Source organism: Meleagris gallopavo, chromosome 5, assembly GCF_905368555.1.
Source record: "Meleagris gallopavo chromosome 5, MGAL_WU_HG_1.1, whole genome shotgun sequence".
Lineage (NCBI taxonomy): Eukaryota > Metazoa > Chordata > Aves > Galliformes > Phasianidae > Meleagris > Meleagris gallopavo.
In genome coordinates, this window is record NC_139408.1 from 55,271,874 (window position 1) to 55,294,490 (window position 22,617).

The window sequence follows — 22,617 nt, forward strand, 5'->3', positions numbered from 1 at the left end:
ATGTATTTGGGTTCTGAGTTACTCTCTTTTTGGCATTTTATAATAAACATCATGATATGTTGTATGTATGGACTTGTGCAAGGCCTTTGATGTGGTTCCACACCACATCCTCATCTCTAAATGGGAGAGAGATGGGTTTGAAGGCTGGACTATTAGATGGATAAAGAATTGGCTAGAAGGTCACAGCCAGAGGGCTGTGCTCAATGGCTCTATGTCCAGGTGGAGGCTGGTCACAAGCAGTGTCCCCCAGGGGTCCGTCTTGGGACCGGTGCTCTTCAACATCTTTATCAACAACACAGACAATGGCATCAAATGCACCCTCAGCAAGTTTGCTGTTGACACTAAGCTGAGTGATGCAGTTGATAGAACAGAAGGAAGGGATGTCACCCACAGGGGCCTGGACAACTCAAAAGTTGGGCCCATGTGAGCCTAATGAGATTGAGCGAAGCCAAATGCAAGGTGTTGGAGTTTGGTCTGGAAGTCCCAGCTGTGTGTACACTCTGGGAGAAGAACTCATTGAGGGCAGCTCTGCTAAGAAGGAATTGGGGGATGTGACACCCTGTCCTGGTCAGGGCTGTCCTTGTGCCCCATTCTTCCCAAGGAAATGGAGGATGCTGTGCAGGAGGACTTTGCTTTCCACAACAGCCACGAGACTAAAACCCCCCTCTTTCCTTCGCAGGTTTTGTTCAAGATGTTTCTTGGCAGTGCGAACTTTGGAGAGGCTGCTCACTTTGTTTCCACCTTGGGCTTCTTCAATTTAATTTTCATCTCTGTTACCCCAATCATACTGTATTTTACGAAGGTGGAATACTGGTCACCCTTCTCTGCTGTGCCATGGGGCTACCTGTGTGGAGTAGCTGGCCTCTGGTTAGGTATGTGAAAAAACAGGTGCTCGTTTTTCTGTCCCATCCCTTTGCACCTAGTACAAAGCTCTCCCAGATGGAATCTGACCTCAGTGCACACTGGTACTCCTTGAAGAATGATTAACGCTTTCCTTTGAGGCCTTAACACTAACATTAGTAGAAGGGAACAAAGACAGAGCGCTCGTACTAATTGCTCACTTTTCATCTTTGCATTCCTACAGCGGTGTTATTGATATTTCACTTTCTCTGTCCCAGATTGGTTGCTAAAAATGGAATTTCAAAGGGCTGCACACAGCCGAGCAGCTCCTGGCAGGCTCTGCAGGCATGCAGCACTGACATGGAGACCTACTGATGCAGGACATGTTTCTGGGGGTGCTGCAGGCTCTGGGCAAAAGTTGCACAGCTTTTTGGGGGTCTGCAAAGGCTGGTGCTGTCTGTTTCATTTCTTGCAGCCTTCTCCTCCCCTCTACTCTCCCCTAACACTTCTTCTTCCAGAGCCACAATTGCTGTCCTCTAGCCAGGCAGAAAAGCTGTTGGATTCAGCCCAGGGGTGTTTTAATTTGCAGGTATAAGAATATCCTTTCCTTTGCTAAAGTCTCAATTATTTCATAATTGTAGAGGTTTGTCTCCACTACAAGTATATTAAAGGGAAACAAAAAGGATGTCATTGCCAGTACACAGCCCATCAATGCAGCCATGCTAAAACACAGTGGGTCTGACAGCTGAGGTGCTGAGAGCAAAGCTCTTGCCATTCCTAAGCTGAATGGCAGCTTCTCCGTGAGCATCAAAGAGACAAAAAGTAGTGGTAACTTACCACCCAGAGTTCTGCTGTTTAGGACGACTTATATTAAAAACAAAAACCCCAAACATCCCATAAATCCACATTGAGCATTTGTACTGCCTTCAACATTGCAGCAAGACCAGTACTTAGACAATTGGTCTAAGTACAGCCTGCTCAGCTGACTTCATAGCCTAATTGCATGAGTGCCCCTTTATCTTGAGGGATGTGGTCAGTGGGCATTGCTGGTGGTAGGTGGATGGTTGGACTAGATGATCTTAGAGGTCTTTTCCAACCTTAATGATTCTGTAATTATAGAATTCCCATCACGCTTCTGGGGTCAGAGTGGAGGAGGAGAGTCTCATTCTATGCTCTTCTGCATAATCATGTATTATTTTATCTGTTTTCCCCAGCCTTCAACATTCTGGTTAACGTTGGCGTCGTGCTTACATACCCCATTCTGATCTCCATTGGCACAGTGCTCAGCGTCCCTGGGAATGCAGGTACAAGTCCTGTGCTCGTTGGTTGGAAGATAAGCACATCAGCATGCGGACAGCAGAAGCAGTTTTTTGTCTAAATGGTCAAAATGTTCTGCCACGTATTTCAGAAGGGTTTCGATGTTGCCTGGCTCCCACGCACGCTCCTGGTGATGGTGGGATTTTTGGTTAGCCAAAGCCATTTCTTTTGTCTTCCTTTTCTTGGTGGCTGTACCCATACTGAGCACAGAGAGGCAGGCAGCAGCCCCAGAGCTGGTGACTGTTGAGGGCAGCCCGTACACATGGAACTTTACACCAAAGTCCTTCCTTCTTCTTCAGTAGCTGTCTCTGCTCTTCTGATTTCCTCCTCCACCCCCCTGCAACTCCAGGTGTCTGGGCACATTTCCAAAGAAACATCTATTTATAGGGGGATGCAGGACAGAGATGCACGATGTGATTGTCAGCCCTGTAAGGGCTCAGATGTGCTGTTATTATGCTTGTGGAGCTGGCAGGCTGGGCCTGGAGGCATCACCTCCAGCTTGCTGCCCTCTCTGATCCATGTGGCACAAGGACATGACCTGCTGATAGCCTTTCAATATCTGACGGAGAACTACAGGGAAGAAGGAGACAGACTCTTGAGCAGGGTCTGTGGTAACAGAATAAGGGGAAATGGCTTCAAGCTTCAAGAAAATAGGTTAGATACAAGGAAAAGTCTTTTACACTGTCCAAGATCTGGTTACTTTAGGGGATGGCAGACAACGTGGCCATCTCAGATGCATGTCATGAGATAAGCCAGGCTGATCTGTTGCCACAGTCTTTTTGCTGCTGCAGTTTTGATGGTGCTGTTGTTTCTCCTTCGCAGCTGTGGATCTGTTGAAGCACAAAATGATCTTCAGCGTGGTGAGGTTGGGAGCCACCATCATCATTTGCATTGGGTTCCTGCTGATGCTGCTCCCCGAAGAATGGGACGAAATAACCCTGAGGTTCATCAACAGCTTGAAGGAGAAGAAAAGTGAGGATCACGCCGACGACATCACAGACTCCAGCGTACACACGAGAAGCAGAAGTAGAGCCAATGGCACAGTGTCTATACCACTAGCTTAGGGCTGGTGGACTGTACTGCACGCAGATGTATATTCTGTGAATATAGCTTAAATTTCCTCACTCCTTGTATGCTTAAAAATGCCATTTACTCTGAACTGGGTATGAGTTGTAAGAGAAGAGAGTTAGATCTATAATAAATGTTTACATTTATACACTTACCGAGGAAAGGATGTAAATAACCACAATAAAATGTTTTCTAATTAAAAAAAAAAACACAAATATTTAAGCTCTTGTGTTACTGAACCCAACGGTGCTGAGCTTTATCATGAGCCCAGTACCTCCCAGAGCCTTCTCATGAGAGATGGAGTACCCTGAACCACCAGCACCCTTGGGAAATGGCAGATCCCATTTCTCAGAGCATTTCAATGGGCCAAACAATTGTTCTTCTCTTCTGCCACAGTGAAAAACCTTTCAAAAGCCAAAGCAAACCAACCCGGCCACTTCCCTCCCTGTCACCACAGGGGAGTTTTGACCCAGCATTTCTGGGATCAGCCACACTTGTAGCTGAAGGGCACCACCTCAAGTCGGTTTTGGGGTTGATACGTTCATTGACACCGACAGACAGCTGTAGAGATGTGTTTTACTGAAATTCCAGCTCCTGCCAAACCAAACACACAGGGAAAACAAGCGTTTCCTTTCAGCGTGCATTGACGAGTGCGTTTTGGCGCACAGCCTCACGGCAGCGTCTTCAGGCCCAGAACTGGATCCTTCAAGGAGCCTCATTAAGTATTCAGCAAGGAAAATAATGTGAAATCCAGGGCTGTTCTGCACAGCCGTGTTGCTGATCCATTGGAGGAATACAAACTGAGAATCCCACCGCCCGGTGTCTGCTCAGACACAGCCATTCTGCAGCCGTGCCTTCCTCCCACCCCCAGCAAAGCCACTCTGCCTGCCCCACGCCCCCTAAAACACAAACTTCCAGATGAGGATCTGACCCACCCCATTGGTGCATAGAACCATTCAGGTTGGAATAAACCTCCCAGATCCACAGCCCCGCCATGCCCACTGCCAACGTCCCTCAGTGCCACATCTCCGCAGTCCTTGAACCTCTCCAAGGACGGTGACCCCAGCACTCCCTGGGCAGATGTACCACTGCATCACTGCTCTTTTGGAGAATCTTTCCTAATATCCAACCCGAATCTTGGCGTTGGCTTTGATGTTTTAGGTGGGTTTGTGATAAACCTGTTTTTACCTCCAGCAATGCCACTCCAGGAGATAAAGCAAGGGTAGGGGGGTGCTTTTCATAAACCTGGGGAGGTTCTGGAGATGCTGTGATCCTTTGGGCACTCCGAGCATCAAATTTCTTTCCAAAGGCTGAATGTTTAGCAAAAGAAGCACTTGTTGAAATGCCTCCAGCTCAACCAGCTGAGGCGGTGCTGCTGAAAGTCGCGTGGAGGTAAAAACAAAGCAGTGGCCAGGGCTGTGTCAATGTTTAATCCAGCTGGGAAGGGCACATGAGTGCATTTGGCAGTGGGATTCGGCCCTGGGCTCGGCAGCCAGCTGGGAGCTCTGCATCACAGCACTGCTTTCAGAGTGGGCTTTTCCTTCTTCCCAAGCTCTACAAAATGGGTCTCAGCTCTTCCAAGACGCACCCCAGGGTTACCCAGGTGGCACCGATGCTCAGCAGTGAGGAGGTGCTGGGGGAGCCCAGCCTGCACCCAACAGCCACAATGGAGCACGGACATCCCATAACCCACGGGCAGCTCCCACCCCTCCGCCAGACTGGGTATGGGAGAGCCTTCACAGGTATGGAGCAAGGGGGGGAGGCTTTTCCCAGCAACTGTTTCCCTTCCCAGAGCCTTTTGAGATGGTCTCAGAGCCCAACTCACAGCACCCCTGCAGCATCAGACACAGCATTCATATCTCAACCCCATAACGTGCACCGCTGGGCATAGCCATATCATTACCTTAATTAGAGTTAGACTTTAATTAGATGTGAAATTCAGCATTAAAATAAATCAGAGCCTCACGGCACCAGGCTGACTCCACTAGCAAGAGGCGGAGGAAGGTGAGTCTCACTGCAATGTGCCCCAGATGTTCCATACCCAAACCCAGAGGTGAAGGAGGTTTGTGCTCACCTGGAGTGGGACACTAGGACTGTCTGTGGAGGAACAGCAGGGTGCTTTGACAGCACGCAAAGCTTTGGTGTGACAGTGGTCTGGGGTGAACAGATTGGGTTTGGGGGTACTGCAGCCCCATCAGGGCACCTCCTGCTTTGTGCAACTGTTAAATGTGGATTTAACACCAATGCAGAACCTTTTTTCCTGTCTCCCTGTGCCATTGCCCAGCCCTTTATCCCCATATCCCCTCCCATGAGGCCAAAATATGGGAAGCTCAGTGACTCACATGGAATGGCATTCAGACACCCAGGGGCAGGTTTGGGGAGGACAGAGAAGCTGTAACAGTTACTGTGCATGTCTAATTGTGCAAGCAATAACACTCCTATGCCCCCAGGAGGAACAGCACAGAGCTCAGGGCAGGTTGAGCTCGGTTAAAGCACTGCCTTAATAAGTAACAGGTGCTGGTGGGTGGTAGCCAGGTGATCTTTAAGGTCCCTTCTGTGTGATTTTGTGGCTGAGCAGCAAAAAGAGGTCCAGTTCTTTGCCTGTTCCCTACTTCAAGATAGGAAAGAGTGGGGTGGCCATAGAGTTCAGCCAGGTGCTGAGCGTAGGAGAGGCCCCAGAGGTGCTACAGAAGACACAGAGGTTGGTCATTGTCACGTATGGACTGTGTGAGGGGCTGTAAAGGGAGAAGAGAAGAGAGGCACGTGGCAGACAGGTTTCTTAGATGCAAATACATCCATGTGTTATTTCTGTGGGTAACAATAAGTTATACCTTCTGTTACTGGAGTAGTATCATAGACTCTTTTGAGTTGGAAGGGAGCCTTCAAGGCCACCTGGTCCAAATCCCCTGCAATAAACAGGGGCACCCATCACAGCTCCATCAGGTGCTCAGAGCCCCATCCAGCCTGACCTTAGGTGTCTGCAGGGATGGGGCACCAGCACCTCGATGGGCAAAAAGTTGGGAGAGATGGGTGTGGGAAATGCCAATTAAAAATATGGTAGAAAGCTATAGTTGAGTAAAGCCCAGGAGCAGACATCCAAAAATGACCTCACCTCATCTTCTCCTTTTCTGACCCCTCAGGGCCCTTTGACTTCAGCACTGTGCTGGTTGGAGAGAACGGAGCCAGCAGCAGCATCATCAAGCTGCACCCACCTCGGCAACCACAGGTAGGGTGAATGTATGAAAATTCACATAGGGCTGCTTTGCTTGGCCTGGGGACAGGGGAGCAAACATATCCTGCTTTCTAAGCACATGGCACAACTTGAGCAGAAAGCCCAAAACTCTGCTTCCTACAGGATGCAACGATCTGTGGGATGTGGTATGTGAGCAATGCGTGATCCGGGCTGCAGCTTGTGGTGTCACATGCTGCCATCTAGTGCCATATTTTTCAGCTTCATGTTCAGCTTTGTACGCACAGAAGCTGACCATGAGCCATGCGCCAGGGTTGGGGAATGAAAAGAAAGCACACGTTATGCAGCACTGCATGGAGGAGGCATGGTGGAAAATGGGGATGCCATAGGCAGAGCTGAAGTACATAGGAACCCATAGAGAAAATTTCCATTAATTCTAGGGAGCTTTTTTTTTAACCTTTACCAGTTGCATTGGCTTGAAATGGGATTCCTTTACTTTTGCCTTTAATCTCCCATAATGATACAGTGATGGTTGGACCTTAATTATTCTGTGATTCCATGATTTATTTACAGGATCCTTGAAGATTACAGCCCAGACTTTGGCAGCAGCTCGGTGCAGCCAGCCAGAGTCGTGTCACCATTCAGAAGACACTCTTGTTCACATTCAAGAGGTTAATGATGTCCCATATAAAGTGCAAGATTGGTCTTCCTGATAAAGTCTTTGATGCAAATGGCCTTGAGTTGTGCCAGGGAGGTTTAGATTGAACATATGGAATCACAGAATCATTAAGGCTGGAAAAGAACTCCCAGATCCCCAAGTGCAACCCATCCTACCATGCCCACTGACCATGTCCCTTAGTGCCATATCTCTGTGGTTCTTGAACACCTCCTGGGATGGTGTTGCTATCAACCTCCTCGTGCAGCCTGTCCCAATGCATCACCAATCTTTTGGAGAAGAAATGTTTCCTAATATCCAACCGGTGTTCATATAAAGTGTGCTCAGGCATTGGAACAGGCTGCCCAGTGGAGTCTCCATCCTTGGAGATATTTAAGAGATATGGGGATGTGGCACTGTGGGATGTGTTTTATTGGTGGACTTGGTAGTGTTAGATTGATAGTTGGTCTTGATGCTCTTAAGTCTCTTTCCCCAACTAGACAAGCCTAGGATTCTATGATGTTCCTTTTAATTTTTATGGAAGCCAGGCTGAGCTCCCATCATAGGTGGGGAAATGAGGAGTATTGAGGCTAGAAGTGAGCCAGTGTTATTTGGGAGGCTGAAAGAGATATCTTAGTTCTTGAGATGAAATCCATGCTCAGAGCAGCCTGTAAAGCTGCTGAATTCCATCAGGAAGGACTTTCCATACCACGTGCAGTCCTGCAGAGTAAGGTCTTAGCCACCAAAAGAATCTGGCTGGATGGAGGGGATGGTTCTCAGGGCCAGGTAACCAGGATCTGGCCTCGGGTGGCCTTCCAGGAGACACTGTATTCAATTATGAGACTGATGTGTGTTGAGCATTTGCTGAATGTGCCAAACTCCTCCTTGTATCCCAAGCAACCAGGCCAGAATTGGAGCTGGAGGAATGTCTAGGTATCTTCATATCGGGTTGGGTGTTTGTGTGAAAAGAGGAATGCTGAACACTAAATATTGCGCTTGCAGAAGCTTGAACCTGCTGGCACTCCAAGGGGGATCACTGCTGCAAAGCCCCGGGGCCAGCAAGTGATGGATGGAGCCCCAAAAGCCAAGGTGAGCACACAGCAAAGAGCCAAGCTGTGCAGCAGGCACAATCGACCATGTGCAGCTCCTGATGTCAGCCTGAACAACGCACAGCAGCAGCACCTTGGGAGCAGGAGCAGGCATACATGACTTTAATGAGAACTTTCCATCGTGCCCCTTAGCTGTGAGATAGATAAGCTGTGAGTGCTTTGAAAACCTACACTAAATTGCTGCACATCGGCCAGACAGGAAAACGCTCGCTGCCTTCACCTGGGCAGCACCTGAGGGACCGGGTGTGGGTTGGCAAGCAGGAGTTTCTTTTCCTTTCAGCTAACGCAGGTGTCTTGACTGATGCTTTTAATACCTCACAGACTCTGGAGAAAAGGGGGCAGAGCCTGAGAGCCCTCCCTGGCAGACGGCAGCACTTGCACAAGATGCAGATGCTGGACTTGACCCGCCGGCGCCGAGAGGTAACGCGGGGATGGCCCTGGGGAGAGGCTGAGGATTATTGGAAGGGTTTTTCCATCTCTTTGCCTCCCCCCATGGTGAGGAAGTTCCCATGGGGTCACGTTCTGTCTTGTGCTCATTTTGGCAAACATGATTTGCCCTGGTTGAGCTACCTGGATGTGTGATTACTTGAGTGCCAGCTCTCTAATGATGTGCTGTGCCGAGCTGTTAGAACCTGTTTGCTCCACTGCTGCTTGTGCTGATGACTTGTTTGCAAACCCAGGCAGAGCTGAAGCGGGATCTCCACAGGGAGGCAAAAATCAATAAACAAAAAATGGAGGAATTGGACTCGGAGATGGTCCTTGACACACTTCAGAGAGGCGACAGCACCAGGAGCCAAGACCTCATCCCTGCTGAGCACAATCTGCATTTTGATGGAAACAATGGTAAGCAGAATCATGTTCCAAGGAGATGTAAAACCCGTTTGAACCCCGTGAGGTTCAACAAAGCTGCATTGCAAGGTCTTGAGTCAGGGCGATCCCAGCTATGTGTACAACTGGCAGAACTCCTTGAGAGCAGTCTTGCGAGAAGGACTTGGGGGTCCTGGTGGAAAAAGCTGAAAGTGAGCTTTATAGGAGCGCATCTATTCTTAAAAATCTTCTTTCTCATACTAATGAACCCAAAACAAGCTCTCTGGTTGTCAAAATAAAAAGGAGGAATACCGACCTCTGATAGTGGTAGGGTAATGGGGAATGACTTTAAATTAAAACAGGAGATTTAGGTTAGAGGTTAGGAGGAAATTGTTAGAGTGTGGTGAGGCCCTGGCACTGCTGCCCAGAACTGTGGGTGCCCCATCCTTGGAGGTGCCCAAGGCCATGAATGGGGCCCTGCACAGCCTGAGCTGGGGGGAGCAGCCAGCCCACTGCAGGGGTTGGAACTCAGTGGTCTTTTAGGTCCCAACCAACCCAACCAGTCTATGATTCTATGACTCTAAGTCAGTTTCCCCGTGGAAGCCAGGGAATAGGCACAGAGGCACAGAACCAAGGATCCCAGGGCGAGGAGCAGGTTCCCACCAGCAAAAGATCAGACAGTGCCATGTGAAGGCACTGGAGATGGTACTCACTTACTCACATACATTGGGAGTCTTAAAGCATCTCAGGCAGAAATGTGCTCCCTGGGACACAATGTGCAAATCCCACCATCCATTCCTATGGGTCAGCACTAAACCAGTTGCCTCATGCCAGACTTGATTAATTCACCCAACAGAATGAATCACAGAATGGTTTAGGTTGAAAGGGACATTAAAGCCCACTCAGTTCCAAGATTATGTTTCTGAATAGACTGTGCCAGGTCTGCCCAGCCCCAGGCACGTGCTCTGATCTTGCAGGGATTTCTCAGGATCTTCCTCATAGGGATTACCAGCTGGATGGGCATACCTCTGAGGAAAACTGCAATTACTGTTATTTTCTCTCTCAGGAAACAGAGGGGATGGAGGATTTGCAGGGCAGCATGCCAGAGCTGGGCTTCCCCTGGGCAGCGGCAGCAGCAGCAAGGTTGGGCTGTGGTTCTGCAAGGAGCCACGCAGCAGGGATTTGCTCTGGGACACTTCCAGCACTGACTCTGAGGACTGGGAGAGGGAGGAAAAGAAGCTTTACCGCAGACCTCCGCTGGTGAGAACCAGGACAGAGAGAGTTTCACTCTTTGATAACTTCTTTGATAAAGAGTTCTAGCAGCATGGCTTGGGATGTGCTGAAGGAGCAAGCCGTGATCTCTGCTCTGGATACACCCGTGGCATAGACATGATGTTTGTGATGTGCAGCATTTCTGAACACAGAGAACAGCAGAGAGGAGCACTGGAAATGAGGTGGCTTATGTGTGGACAGAAGTGACATGTCTGGGTATGTGAAAGAATATCTGAGGGGAAAAGTGGTGTGGACCAAGCAACAACAACGTGGGGGCAGAGGGAGGAGGAGGAGGCTGGCAGAACCACCAAGCAGAAGCTGGAGAATATTCTGGGTTAACCCCCATATTAAGTTCCAACTGAAATAAAGTGTTTTGCTTGCCTTAAGGTCACTTGGCCTTTCTGCTTGTTTTTAACCCTGCATCCTTTTCTAAGCCACAGAACATCCATTCAAATTGAAAGGCACAGTGATTGGATCAGAAGTCTTTTAATAAGCATTCTGGTATTTCTAATTTTATTTTATTTTTTTTTAATTTCCTTTCCTCTGTGCCAGGTGGCGAAATGTATGACTTTCCTTCAGTATGCACCTCCAGCTTTAATGGATAATCTGCTGTAAAACATTTACAGCAGTGAGAAGAGAGGTGGGTTTGCTCTTCCTCCCATCACCCTCATGGCCATTAATTTCCCTCTGCTGGAAATCTTATCCCCTTAATTTTCATGGCTTCAATTTGCACCAGGGCAAGTTTAGGTTGGATATCAGGAAACACTTCCTTACAAAAACTGTTGTTAAGCACTGGAATGGGCTCCCCAGGTATGTGGTCGAGTCACCATTCCTGGGTGTGCTTAAAAACCATTTGGATGTGGTGCTCAGGGACATGATTTAGTGGAGAGGTTGTTAGGGTAGTTTGGTTAGGTTGTGTTTGGACTTGATGATCTTGAAGGTCTTTTCCAACCTTAGCAATTCCAAGCCAGGCCATCTTGAATAAGTGGATCTGGTGTTGGCTCTCAGCAGGAGGCACACTTCTACTTGTGTTTAGGGGAATTAGACACCCATGGCCTATTTGCTCTCAGCAATATTTAGCTATTTGTCTCTCCCAGGATTTACTGAAAATCCCAGGGAAAGCAGGATTTGGAAATCGGAGCCAAAGCCTCAACTCAAAGCCAGAGCCTTCATCCAGCACTGATCTGTCTGCCTTCATCCCCTCGCTCTTTGCAACCTCTCTAGATGTATAGCAAGTCTGTTCTTTGGGGAGAAAGCTGCTGTGAGTGCATGGAAAAGCCAAGAAAACAGTAAGAAAACAGCTTTTAATGAGAAAGAAGACTTGCTAATGAGTCTGTGTCTGGAGTACGTGTTTTAAAAGCATCCCTGTGTGCTTTTCTTGTAAACGTGGTCATCGTGTGTGAGCTGGGAGGATCCTGAGAGCTCTGAATTCAGCACTGAGGGTAGGCTGGAAAGGTCAATGATTTAATGGGCTGGAACAATTAATCTGGCATTTTTTTATACACCTGTCCTCTTAATGATTCGACGCATCTCCCTTCTGTGTTCCCATCTGTCAACAATTGAGCTGTAATTGGTGTAAATGCAATTTATCTCAGATGGAGCTGATTTGTTTCCTGATAATGGCGTTGCCAGCATTTAGGAAGAGCACTGCCCGTGGAGAGAGTGTGCAAAGCAGTCTATCCATTGCACGGGCTGCGTGGAGACTCTGAGCATTCATTTATCAACTCATAGTGTGCAGAATTTGCTTTTCTGGAGGCAACAAAGCTGGGAAGCCCTCTTTCTGCTTCTCATGCTCAAAGTCCTTTGACTGTTCTGCTTTCAGTTGTGTTAACTCATCATGACCTGGAGAGAGGCAGGTGGTAACTCGTCCTGCTCTCACGTTTCCTAACATCTGTTCAGAGGCTGGAAATGAAAATGTTTTCTCTATTACTAAAGTTGAAACTTAAACCTTTCTGCAAATTCCAGAAGATAGGGGGGAAAAAACAACACTGCAATGCCAGGGCTGCAACTCAGAGAGGCTGTTTTTCTCTGAAAAGCTCCCTATTCCAAATGCTTGATACCAACTCATCATCTGAAGGATGAGTCATTACAAATAGCTATGCAGGGGATGAGGTTTGCTGCTCAGAACTGAGCACATGGTGCTTGTGAAAATCATGATGGAAAGAAACTCCTGGTCTGAGGTTGCCTCCACAGCAAGGAGAGGTTGGAGAGGTGAGAGGTCCTGCCAACTGCCAGGGATGGGCATGGGATGAGTTCTGAAGGATTACAATGACAGCATATGAGCAGGGGTTGATTTTGGTGGTGCCAAGAGGCAAGGATCCGCAGCATGGAAGTGAAGTGGGATTTGTCCATTCTCATCCATTGCAGGGGAGCTGAACTAGAAGACTTCTAAAAGTCCTTTCAACGATTCTAGGAGATGTAGGTCAGATAGATCTCTGCCCCGAGGCACAAGAGCATAGGGTTTTCCCTGTGAAAGGGCTGTAGGATGAGTGTGGTGGTGAGATGGTGTAGTGGAAATGCTAAGTCACAGCTTTAAGCAGTGATGGAGCACCTGGTGAGAAGGCAGGGCCAACCCAAGGGAGCTCAGGTGCAAGCAATGCAAGTGAGTGATCAGAAAGGGTAAAGCCAGGATCCACCCCTTCCCAAACTTCATTTAAGAGTTGGCAGCAGAGATGAGGATATCTCACTGGAGATCTCTGTATACCTGTTGTCTTCCAAAGGTAAGCAGATTATTTTCTTTGTTTCTGTATCCATGACTGTTGCATTTTGAGCAAATCTTCACCTGCTGCAGCCTGGGACTTTGCTACTGACACTGGTGTGCTTTCCATTGCATAACAAATGGCCAGAGCGAGACAAGTTTCTCTTGCTTGGGATTAACAAAACTGATTTTGCTGAAATGTCCGAACAAAATGACAGTGCTCAGCCGCAGGCAGCAGAGTTGGGGAAAGTCAGCACCAGTCAGTCTGGCTAAATCATTAGTAATTAAATGTGCCACTTAAAAGAAGAAATCTTGAAGAACTTTTCCTCTATATTTAAAAAAGCTAGATGCTATTGCAGAGGTCTGGAGGCTCAGGTTGCTGTAATATCTCTCTTCTTGTTCTTCAGCAGAAATACAACTTCCTTACACTTAGCAAAGAGCAACAGCTGGTAAAGAAAACTGAACGAAGCTCAGTGCTGTGCTGTAATTGGCTCTCACCATGCAGCCTCTGTTTATGCCATTTTCTCTTCTTTCTAAGCTCTTTTTTCACCCAGTACTCAGAGCACTAGACCTCCTTGAATAGGAACGTGGATGTTTAGCACCAAGCAGCATCCTCCCTTCCCGACACCTGCACACATTCAAAAGCATGAAAAAACCCACCATCGATAGCTCTTGGATATTTCCACTAACTTTATTAATCCCTTATCTCCCTCCCTCACTGGGACATGTGACAGGCAGCTGGGATGGTTTCAATTTCCTTCCCAAACTAAGCTCAGTTTCAGGCTGTACACGAAGATGGAGTGCTCATCTGCTTGATTTGTCCAACCAGGTAACCTCAGATGGTGCTGCAGAAGCACAGCCTTAAAGCTCTTCTTTCCCAACTTTGGAAGTATTGATTAATCCCTCTGGGTTCCCAGCTTTTCTAAATGGGCTGATGGTTGGACTAGAAGATCTTAGTGGTCTTTTCAACCTGAATGATTCTATGACTCTAAGTTACTCAAGGAAGGTCAAGTGATGGCACAGGGGGACCCTGAGGAAAAAAGAGGGGTGGTATGAAGGGATGGTGCACTTTCTGGGGTGTCACACCCTGTTGATAGTGCTGGGCTGCTGGCCAGGAGGCGCATGATCTCTGATGGGATGGAGCTGCTCACAGATCCCTCCTGTTCTTCAAGAGAACAAGCATTTATTCTTTGCTTAGCAATAGGGTTGTAGCTTTTTGCCACCTACTGACGAGCTGTGGGAATGGCTCATCCTGCAAATCCCTGCATGAAGCCTGATCGTGCAGCCAGCGTCTGTTGAGCAGTCCAGAAGAATGAAAAAGAGAGCAGATACCTCCCTTGGCACACAGGTGGGAGAGCAGGATGCATTTGATCAGTTGTTCCTTGCTATGTAGGAGCTGAAGATCCCAGTGGATCTCTTCAAACTCAGGACATCCTGTGGTTTCAGGATATTCCCTCCTTGTCCCATACCTTGAGTACTTCTTACTGCTTCTTTCCAGAGAGCAGCACCATGGGAGAAATCTGACATTCCATTTGGCTTCTTCTCCTTTTATCTCTTCCCCTATTCCTCTATTTTTTTCCCTTCCACCTACTCCTAAATTCTCTGCTGACTTTGGCCCCTGCCCAAGGCATCTTCCTCCTCCTTACTGGTGGCCCGAAGCTCTCTGCAGGATCCTGAGCGTTGCTTAAGCTTCACTTAAATCCTCTGCTGATGCTCTAAGCAACACAGGATGCTGAAAGTGCTGACTCATTGCTCAGAGTGAATTTCAAAACTTGTGAGAGAGCCAAGAGTACTTTCTGTTGTCTTTTTCTGGAGATGCTAGATGATGTGTCATCTCTGTGGGCAGTTCTGTTGTGGCTCTTGTTCTCTCATGCAGTTTGACAAAGCTCAGCTCAGCTGAGTCCACTCTGTGCTTATTAAGCATGGTCACCCTTGGCCTCCCCGTGACTCTTAGTGGAAATGGGAGCCCTCATGAAGTGCTCCAATTTGTGTTGGTTTTGGAGACCCCCCCTTCATCTACTCAGAGCTCCTCTCGCTTTTGTCTGTTCATAAAATGGTCTGGGTTGCAAAGGACCTCAAATTTGATCTACTTTCAAACCCCCTAATGTGGGCAGGGTCACCAACCACTAGACCGGGCTGCTCAGAGCCACATCCAGCCTGGCCTTGAATGCCTCCAGAGATGGGGCTTTCACTCATTCATTTCAGCTTTTGTTCTTAGCTTCCATCAGCACTATGGTTTGCTAACATGCAACTTAAGTCATGGGATAGACTAAAACTGCCATGCTGCTGATCCAGCCTTGAATTCCCTGTTCCTATGTAGTCACTCTGAGACACCAAGTTACCTGTGCTGGCATTTATTAGCTGGTAGTACAACAAATGACCCTTTTAATCAAATCAGACTCTATGCAGCATATGATCTTGTTGATAACGACTGAACAGACTGCATTAACTCAGAACTTGCTTAAAATGCTGGTTCACAACTCTTCTGGGAGAAAAGCAAAGCAGGGCACTGTTAGTTTTGTGCTCTCACTGAACTTCTCTGGCCAGCTATCTGCCTCTATCTGGTCACCATTTGGTCCCTGTTGCAACCACCACCCCAGAATACTCGATGTGGCTTACAACTGACTTCTGTACTGTGAAAATAGTGAGTTTCAAAGCCAGGCACCCCTTCTATTTACCACACAAACCACCTCATTCAGCTTGGCCAAACTGACCTAAAAATACAGCTTTTTGCCACACAGAGCCTCCCTTGTGAAGCTTCTCACTGGAGCAGATTTGCCTTACAGTGCTCTTCTGTCTTAAAAAAAAAAAAAAAAAAAACAACCCTAAGTGCAGCTCCCCATCTCTCCATGCACGTGGACACCAGGACCTCATGTCACAGCCACCACTGAGGCTGTGTGTGTGCCCCAGTGCCCTTTTCCCTCTCCCTTTGAAAACGGCAGGGAACAAAACTGCTACTACTCCTGGTGTTGATAACCACTTCCTCCTGTTGCCTTGGGCATGTTACGTCCTGCTCTCATTTATTTATTTTCTCCCTCAACTTCATCTTTCAAATGATGATGATACTTAATTACTACCTGCAGTGATGTTCATGACAAGGAGCTGCTGCCTTTCCAACTGTTCCTACACCTGACCATGGCAGGGACCCATCTTACCAAGGTCCCCTCTTTGTAGGGTCGTGTCCTCCACAGGAAGGTGTCACTTCTGGATGGGGGAATGATGGAGTTGGGCACAACCAGCATGGTGCATCTTCATTTACCATGGGAAGGTGGCTCTCCAGCTGCACGTAACACCAGCATACTGACTATTTTCATGCCATTGACTCAACACACTGGTGAGTTTTATGATCTGTGTATTCAAATTACAGAAGCGTGGTCTTCACCTCTGTTAGAAGAAGAAAAATAATTACAAGCTTTCAAAACTTATATATATATATATATATATATATATATATTTATCTATATCAATTATAAAAAACAGAAAAGAACTTTCAGTGTCTGTCTGAATTGGAATTAGGAAGCCGCAGAGATAGAAAAAACTTTTATTTATAGTCAAAAAAAAAAAGCCATGTAAGTGATTATGATTATGAGGAAATAGTTAAAGTGAATGCAGTCTTACCTCTCCCCAGCTTCTGAGTGCTCTGATTTTGTGACTGATGTTGCTGTTATGAACTGTGAGCCCTGCCTTTGTGCTCACAGAAGGAACCAGAGAGGGGCACCAAGATCTGCATCGGGGACTGAATCGTGCCAACAAAACCCTACAAGGAAATCTTTACTCTAATGCCAAGTGTGTCCAGGTTCAGGCTCTTTTTTGAGAAAGAAACACCTTGCTATGGGAATCCAGCCTGTTTATTTGCTACTTCAGCCTTTCAATGAAGCCCTTTGCCTGTGGGTTTCAAGGCACTGATGGTCTTCAGAAGTTATTTTTGAAGCTCTTTTTGCAGAAGCTTCACAAAATCAAAGAGGAAGCTGATACAAAATTTGTCTCAACATACCAAACTTCTTCTATTCAGATGGCTTCTGTTGTATTGAAAATCAATGAAATTCTTTTAAAGCAGCGTTCCTGAAGTTAGAATCCCTTCAGCAGAGGATTTTGCCAGCCAGAGGCCCCAGCCTTGCTCTGCTGTGCCTCCCACTTGTAGCTGCCTCCAGTGCCAGCCTGTGGCTTCTATCAGGTCTCTCCCAGCTGCTTCCTCATGGCCTGTTTTGATGTCCCAACATAATATGGTTCAGCAGTGCTGGTTTCATTGATTAGCATGCAAAGCATGCTCTGAGACTGGATGCTTCCTGCACCTACCCATCCATGTGTTGTGTTTCAAAGGGCTGACTGGGAAAGATGACGTTTCTTTGAGAGACAAGCAAAAAGATCCCAAAAAGAAACGTAAAACAAAGCGCTGCCAACAATGTTTTGTACTGATCCTTCTTCTCACAGCACAGAAAGCTCTGCTGCCTTCCTGCTTCGGTGAGAGGAGAGGTTTTGCTTCAGTGAGCTGAATGACACACAAAGCTCATGACCTCGAGGAGAAACATCTCTGCTTCCAAAGGGCGGTGAGTAACAAAGACCTGGAGATGCAAGAACATGACTGATGCAGTTAAATCTGTCAATGTGAAACACGGACTTTCCTTGCAGATAGATGGAGATCTTGGGCTAAACATGCTGGAATGTGGAGCCTGGTCTGAAGGAACCACAGGATGGGGTGGGTGCTTTTTGTCCCCGTCCATCCAGGTGACACTGGTTTGTGTTATTCACTTCTGCCAGGACTACACAGCTGTAGCATCTCTTGCTGCAGTGTAACATTTCCTACAGGCTTAGCAGCCAAAGGTCCTTGCTCATTTATAGCCATGTCTTTTTTCCTAAGGTGGTTTTCCGGAGGTATGTGGTCTTGTGCTCAAGGTTCTTTCAAGGGGCCTCATGAAATCAGTAAGGTTGGAAAGACTGCTAAAAGGCTCCTCCAGACCTGCTCCAACAGCTCCATGACAGCCTTACACAAGATTCCAGAGCTGGGTACAGCCCTCCAGGTGGGATCTTAGAGCCTAATGCTTTTTACCAAGAAGGATTTGTCAGCTGTGATTAAATCCATGCTCTCAATAACACAATAACATCTATCCATCTGCTTAAACCACCTGAGGGGGCCACTGCAGGCCTAGGCCTTGTGCACACTGGGACAGGGACTGTGGTGGGCACTGAAATAACCTGTGAAATTCTCTCCTGTGAAGTCTTTGGTGCCTGAAAATACAGTATTTCTGGGTCCTTGCCCCATGCTTCGGCCACTGGTACAGCCAGCTGTGAGTTAACTGGAAGATGTACAGAACCTTTCACGAGGGGTAAAGCTTGAGCTGTGGTGAATTTTGCCTTTGTAAGGTGTCTGGATAATATGAGGCTAAATCTGCTCTCCTGTGTGTGAGAAGTCTCTTGGAAGGAGAAATTCTTTGTGTGGGGTCCATGCATTGACATTTCTGAGAACTCTGAATTCAGAGCAAGCACCTGAGCGAAGCTGTGGTACTCCATCCTCAAAGCCATGGATGGGGGCCCTGAGCAGTGTGATTTGGTGGGGGGTACTCAGCCCATGGAAGGTGGGTGGAACAGGATAGTGTTTCAATCTACACCATTCTATGGGAAGGTTCACTCACTTGAATGTCTGCTGTGAGCCAAGTGGTCACACATCAGTGGGAAAACTCTGTGCATTGAGTGCACTGCAAGCTTCAGCTTTCCCTTAGCCTCCAACTTAAAAAAGTCTATTCATTTCTAAGCAAGTTGTGCTGGTCTGAGGAGAAGTGGGCTGCAGGCAGCATTTAAATCATACAAAGCCTCATGTTTACAGGAGGTTCTTCTGGCTTTTATTCACTGCTTAAATTCACATGTACATACTGAGGAGCAGGGCTAGGCTGGGGCAGCATGGAGATGTGAAAATTTTGGGGAGGAAAGTCAGCTTGCCAAACAAGGTAGGAAAGTGGCAGATTTCTAATTAAGATTTGATTTTCCATTAAGAGGATTTGATTTATCTACACCTGATGTAAATATGGATGCTGAAAAGAACCCCAAATCTCCTTTTTTTTCCCCCTTTGCTTTCCATTTTCCTGCTGCTCTTTGAAACCAATGCTATTCCCCATCTCCTTCAATGCCCTTACCACACATCTGCAGCATACTATAACTTACTGCAGCTCACCATTTCCTCCTGAAGTACTAATTTTAAGGAAGGATTTGGTTTCTGTTCAGCGTAGTGAGGCAGTCCAGCCCTCAAGCCAGTGAAGGCAGAAGCTCTTTCCTCTGTGTCAGAACCAGATTAGAAGATTAATCCCTGCTTCTGCAGGAAGTCCACAGCAAAACCTGCCCTGGGGCAAGTCCATGAAATCATGCTCCTGTAATAACCAAGCACAGATAAAGGATAGCTTACAAACTGCTGTTCTTATGTGTTTCCTCCACCAGCACATGATCTCAGGTTGGGCAGTAGGGAAAGGCTCTGCCCCAGAGGGCAGTGGGCATGGCCCTGAGATGCTGAGGCTCAGGGAGTGCTGAGACACTGCTCTCAGATATAGGGTTGGATTTGGGTAGTGCTCAGTGAGCAACTCAGGATATTCTGTGATTCTATGACCTTGTGTTCCAAGTAGAATAATACTAGGGAAAGCCTTCCTTTGCTGCACAGAGGATGAAAATTGCAGATGTCCTAGGGATGCACACCCATGGCACATCACGCATCTCGTGCCTGCATGACAGCCAGGCAACCTTTGTGCACCAGAACATGACAACAGCACGGGACTCTTTTCATGGAGTTGAGGTGGGATACTGCCCCACCTCCAGCAGCACTGCCTCTGCAGCACCAGGGAGTGCTTCCAAAAGCACCATGAAATAACAGGTGAACACCTTAGAAGCATATATATAAAACAGCCCTGCTAGATACTCACCACAGAAGATATTTTTGAGGCTGGAAATAATTAAAAAGAAACCTCAAAAATAAGCTTTTAATTTTAAGGATCAGAAGCTCACAGCTTGAAGAAATTTGAGGGGTTCCCTGGGAATTGTTTGCCAAAGAAAGCTTCCTTACAGTGACTCATTCCTTCAATACCAGGACAGGTTGAAAACAAAAGGTTTGCAAAGCTCGGACAGTACTGGAAGAAGGATGGAGCTGAGGAACGCTCTGAAATACATTCCCAAACCTGTGATGTAAGTAAGTTGTATTTCCATGGTTGAGTACTTACTAAGCTCTTCAGCTGGTGAGCCACAAGGAGCCACTTCCAAGGAGGAAAATGGGTTCTTTCTGCAGGTGGCTGTAGGGATTGTGACACTGGAAAGGTTTCCAGAGCACTCTTCCTCCAAAGGTCTTTCCAAGAAAGCACAGATTGCTGCAAAACTATCACAGAACAACTACGGAATTCCTGCTGAGAGATATAAAAGCTATTCCCACATGGAAGCAGCCCAAACATAGATGTTTCACATCTCATAGGATCATAAAATCACTTGAGTTGGAAGGAACCATTAAGATCATCTATAGTGTGACTGCCCTGTGATGAACAGGGGAATTTCAATAACCATATTTTTGGTATATCTCAGTAATGTATTTAAGATTGAGCATGTAACAGTCATTGATGCAGTCTCTTAAGAGGCAAAGTAACATATTTACGTAGATGCATTCTGTATGTTTCATTTGTTAACTTACACATGAAACCGTTCAGGCCGTTGTTGGTTGGACAGTCCAGAGATTGCCAGCTTTTCAGTTTTCACTTCAATAAAACAAAAAACCCCCAAGGAGAACATTTTCTCTTTTTAATCATAGCCAGCCCTGCTTTCTGTAATGAAGAACTTCTTTTCCAGCCCCAAGAGAGCAATTCTTTGAATGTCACTTTCAAACAGCATGATAGAAATCTCTGCTATTTGCAGAACAGAACCCTGCCATTTGCAGCTTGCATTGCTTTCCAATGTACAAGGGCTGCTCCAAAAGGAATGCCTCCTATCTTGTTATGTCAGCCCATTATTGGTGGGATGGCAGAAGAGGTTGAACATTCCCACCAACATTCCAACACGTTCTGTTGCTGAGAATTTGCTTTATCAATTAGTGTTATTGTCCTCTTTGTAGCTGTTGTCATTCCCATGCAAATAAACAGGAGACATTACTTGCAGAGTGAGCTGTGTATTTACTTTTTGGAGGTAATTTACAACTGCATCCTGGTCTAGGTCTCCTGTTCTCAACGCTACAGAAACACATTATGTGCCAGCCCTGTGAAAGAAAGACTTCAGACCTAAGGCAACCTACAGGCTTCTGGCTCAATTCTGCCCAAAACATGAAGATACATTTTCTGGCAAACTCTGTCATTAAACAACAGCATTAACCATGAGTGGTGCAGGTCTTTAATTAGGCAGAAGGCAGCTTTACACACCTGAAACTGCCATTCATTGCTGGGAAAGCTGCAGGATCCGCAGCTGAGTGGAGAATGAAGGGCACCCTTAATTTGGCTGAAGAGCAGCTGGTTCTCTTCTCACTCTAATTAGCTCCTCCAGCAGGCCCTTATGCTTCAACTCAATGAGGCTGAAGCACACTCAGCTCAATTCAGAAATGGCACATCAACTATTTTCATCAAACGTCTGTTCTTTCCGATATTAAAGACTAATTCTGACTTAGACTAAGAGCCTTCCTGAGTGCATCCACCCCTAGGGAAGGAGCCGTGGCAATATGAGAGCATTCAATTAGTTGTCTGCTCCAAATTACTCACGGAGAGGAGTGGATCCACATGGACAGATAGTGTGTTTCTTAAGACCCACGTGGGAGAGGTTGCAGTGCTAACAGAGTTTTGGTCCCCTCCTTCAGTAGTTATGTGGGCTTTGCATACAGCTTTCTTACCTTGGCAAAGCTGCTCCACCATTTACTTTTTCAACTTTCACTTTCAATGCTTTTTCACACCTGGTAGTTCCTACCGAGCTCTTCTGCTGCTTCCTTCGTGGTTCACTCCTTTCTATGGACCAAAGTAAGGAACTGGGATCTGTCATAGTCTGCCATGTTACACACAAAATAAAAGGAAAAATATCCACAAAGAGTTCAAGAAATATTTTGTATGGTATTATCAATTGCCTTTTGATTGCCAGAAAATTTCCTAGGTCTGGGATAGAGCTTCTAGTCAGTGCAGAAGTCGAATTTAAACCCGTATCTCCAAATTACATGTTTCAGCAACCTGTAAGGCAATGGCTAAAACCTCAGAGAATCAATCCCTTCTCCATCCCTGCTTAAAATGAACACAAAATCTGAGAGGTTGGGTTGTTTTTTTTTGTTCTTGTTGTTTTCTGTTTTTATCCCTTTGGAACCTAAAAATATTTCAAAAAGAAAAAAAAGAAACAAACATTAATTACAACTTTTCAGTATGTTCTTTTTTTTTTTTTTCCTACTTAGGTCTTTTCAGACCAGGAAAATTTCTTATTTCTTACTCATAATTACCTGAAATGAAGGCCCTGCGGGCTTAAGGTAACAGAAACAGCTATGAGAAAAGCACACAGTGAACTGCTCTCAAGCTTTGGCAGAGGACCGTGCAGACTATAAATCATAACTTGGATTTGACCTTTTTCCTATCGTATATAGCTGAAGAAAGATCAATAGGAATTGCTGGCAGCGAGACAGAGGGGACATTTCTTCTCCTTAGCTGTGCTTTCTAAGTGAGAGCAGATGTTCAGTGAAGGA

At 46.6% G+C, this 22,617-nt stretch overlaps 2 protein-coding genes across 7 annotated transcripts in view; both read left to right on the plus strand.

Moving 5' to 3' along the window:
- SLC35F4 (solute carrier family 35 member F4) overlaps positions 1-3,417 on the plus strand; it is a 103,188-nt gene extending 99,771 nt beyond the window's left edge. For all 6 annotated transcript variants that reach the window (XM_085225854.1, XM_010712092.3, XM_010712094.3 and 3 more), the window contains 3 exons: positions 680-872; positions 2,055-2,144; positions 2,980-3,417. In XM_085225854.1, coding sequence (XP_085081980.1) covers positions 680-872; positions 2,055-2,144; positions 2,980-3,221 — 525 coding nt within the window. In that variant the 3' untranslated portion in view covers positions 3,222-3,417. The remainder of the gene's footprint in view (positions 1-679; positions 873-2,054; positions 2,145-2,979) is intronic.
- Positions 3,418-4,786: 1,369 nt separating this feature from the next.
- On the plus strand, positions 4,787-11,317 carry CCDC198 (coiled-coil domain containing 198). Its single transcript, XM_010712096.4, has 6 exons — positions 4,787-4,967; positions 6,366-6,451; positions 8,073-8,159; positions 8,501-8,599; positions 8,860-9,022; positions 10,053-11,317. The coding sequence occupies exons 1-6, from the start codon at positions 4,787-4,789 to the stop codon at positions 10,304-10,306; spliced, it is 870 nt and encodes a 289-aa protein (XP_010710398.1). The 3' UTR covers positions 10,307-11,317.
- The last annotated feature ends 11,300 nt before the right edge of the window (positions 11,318-22,617 follow it).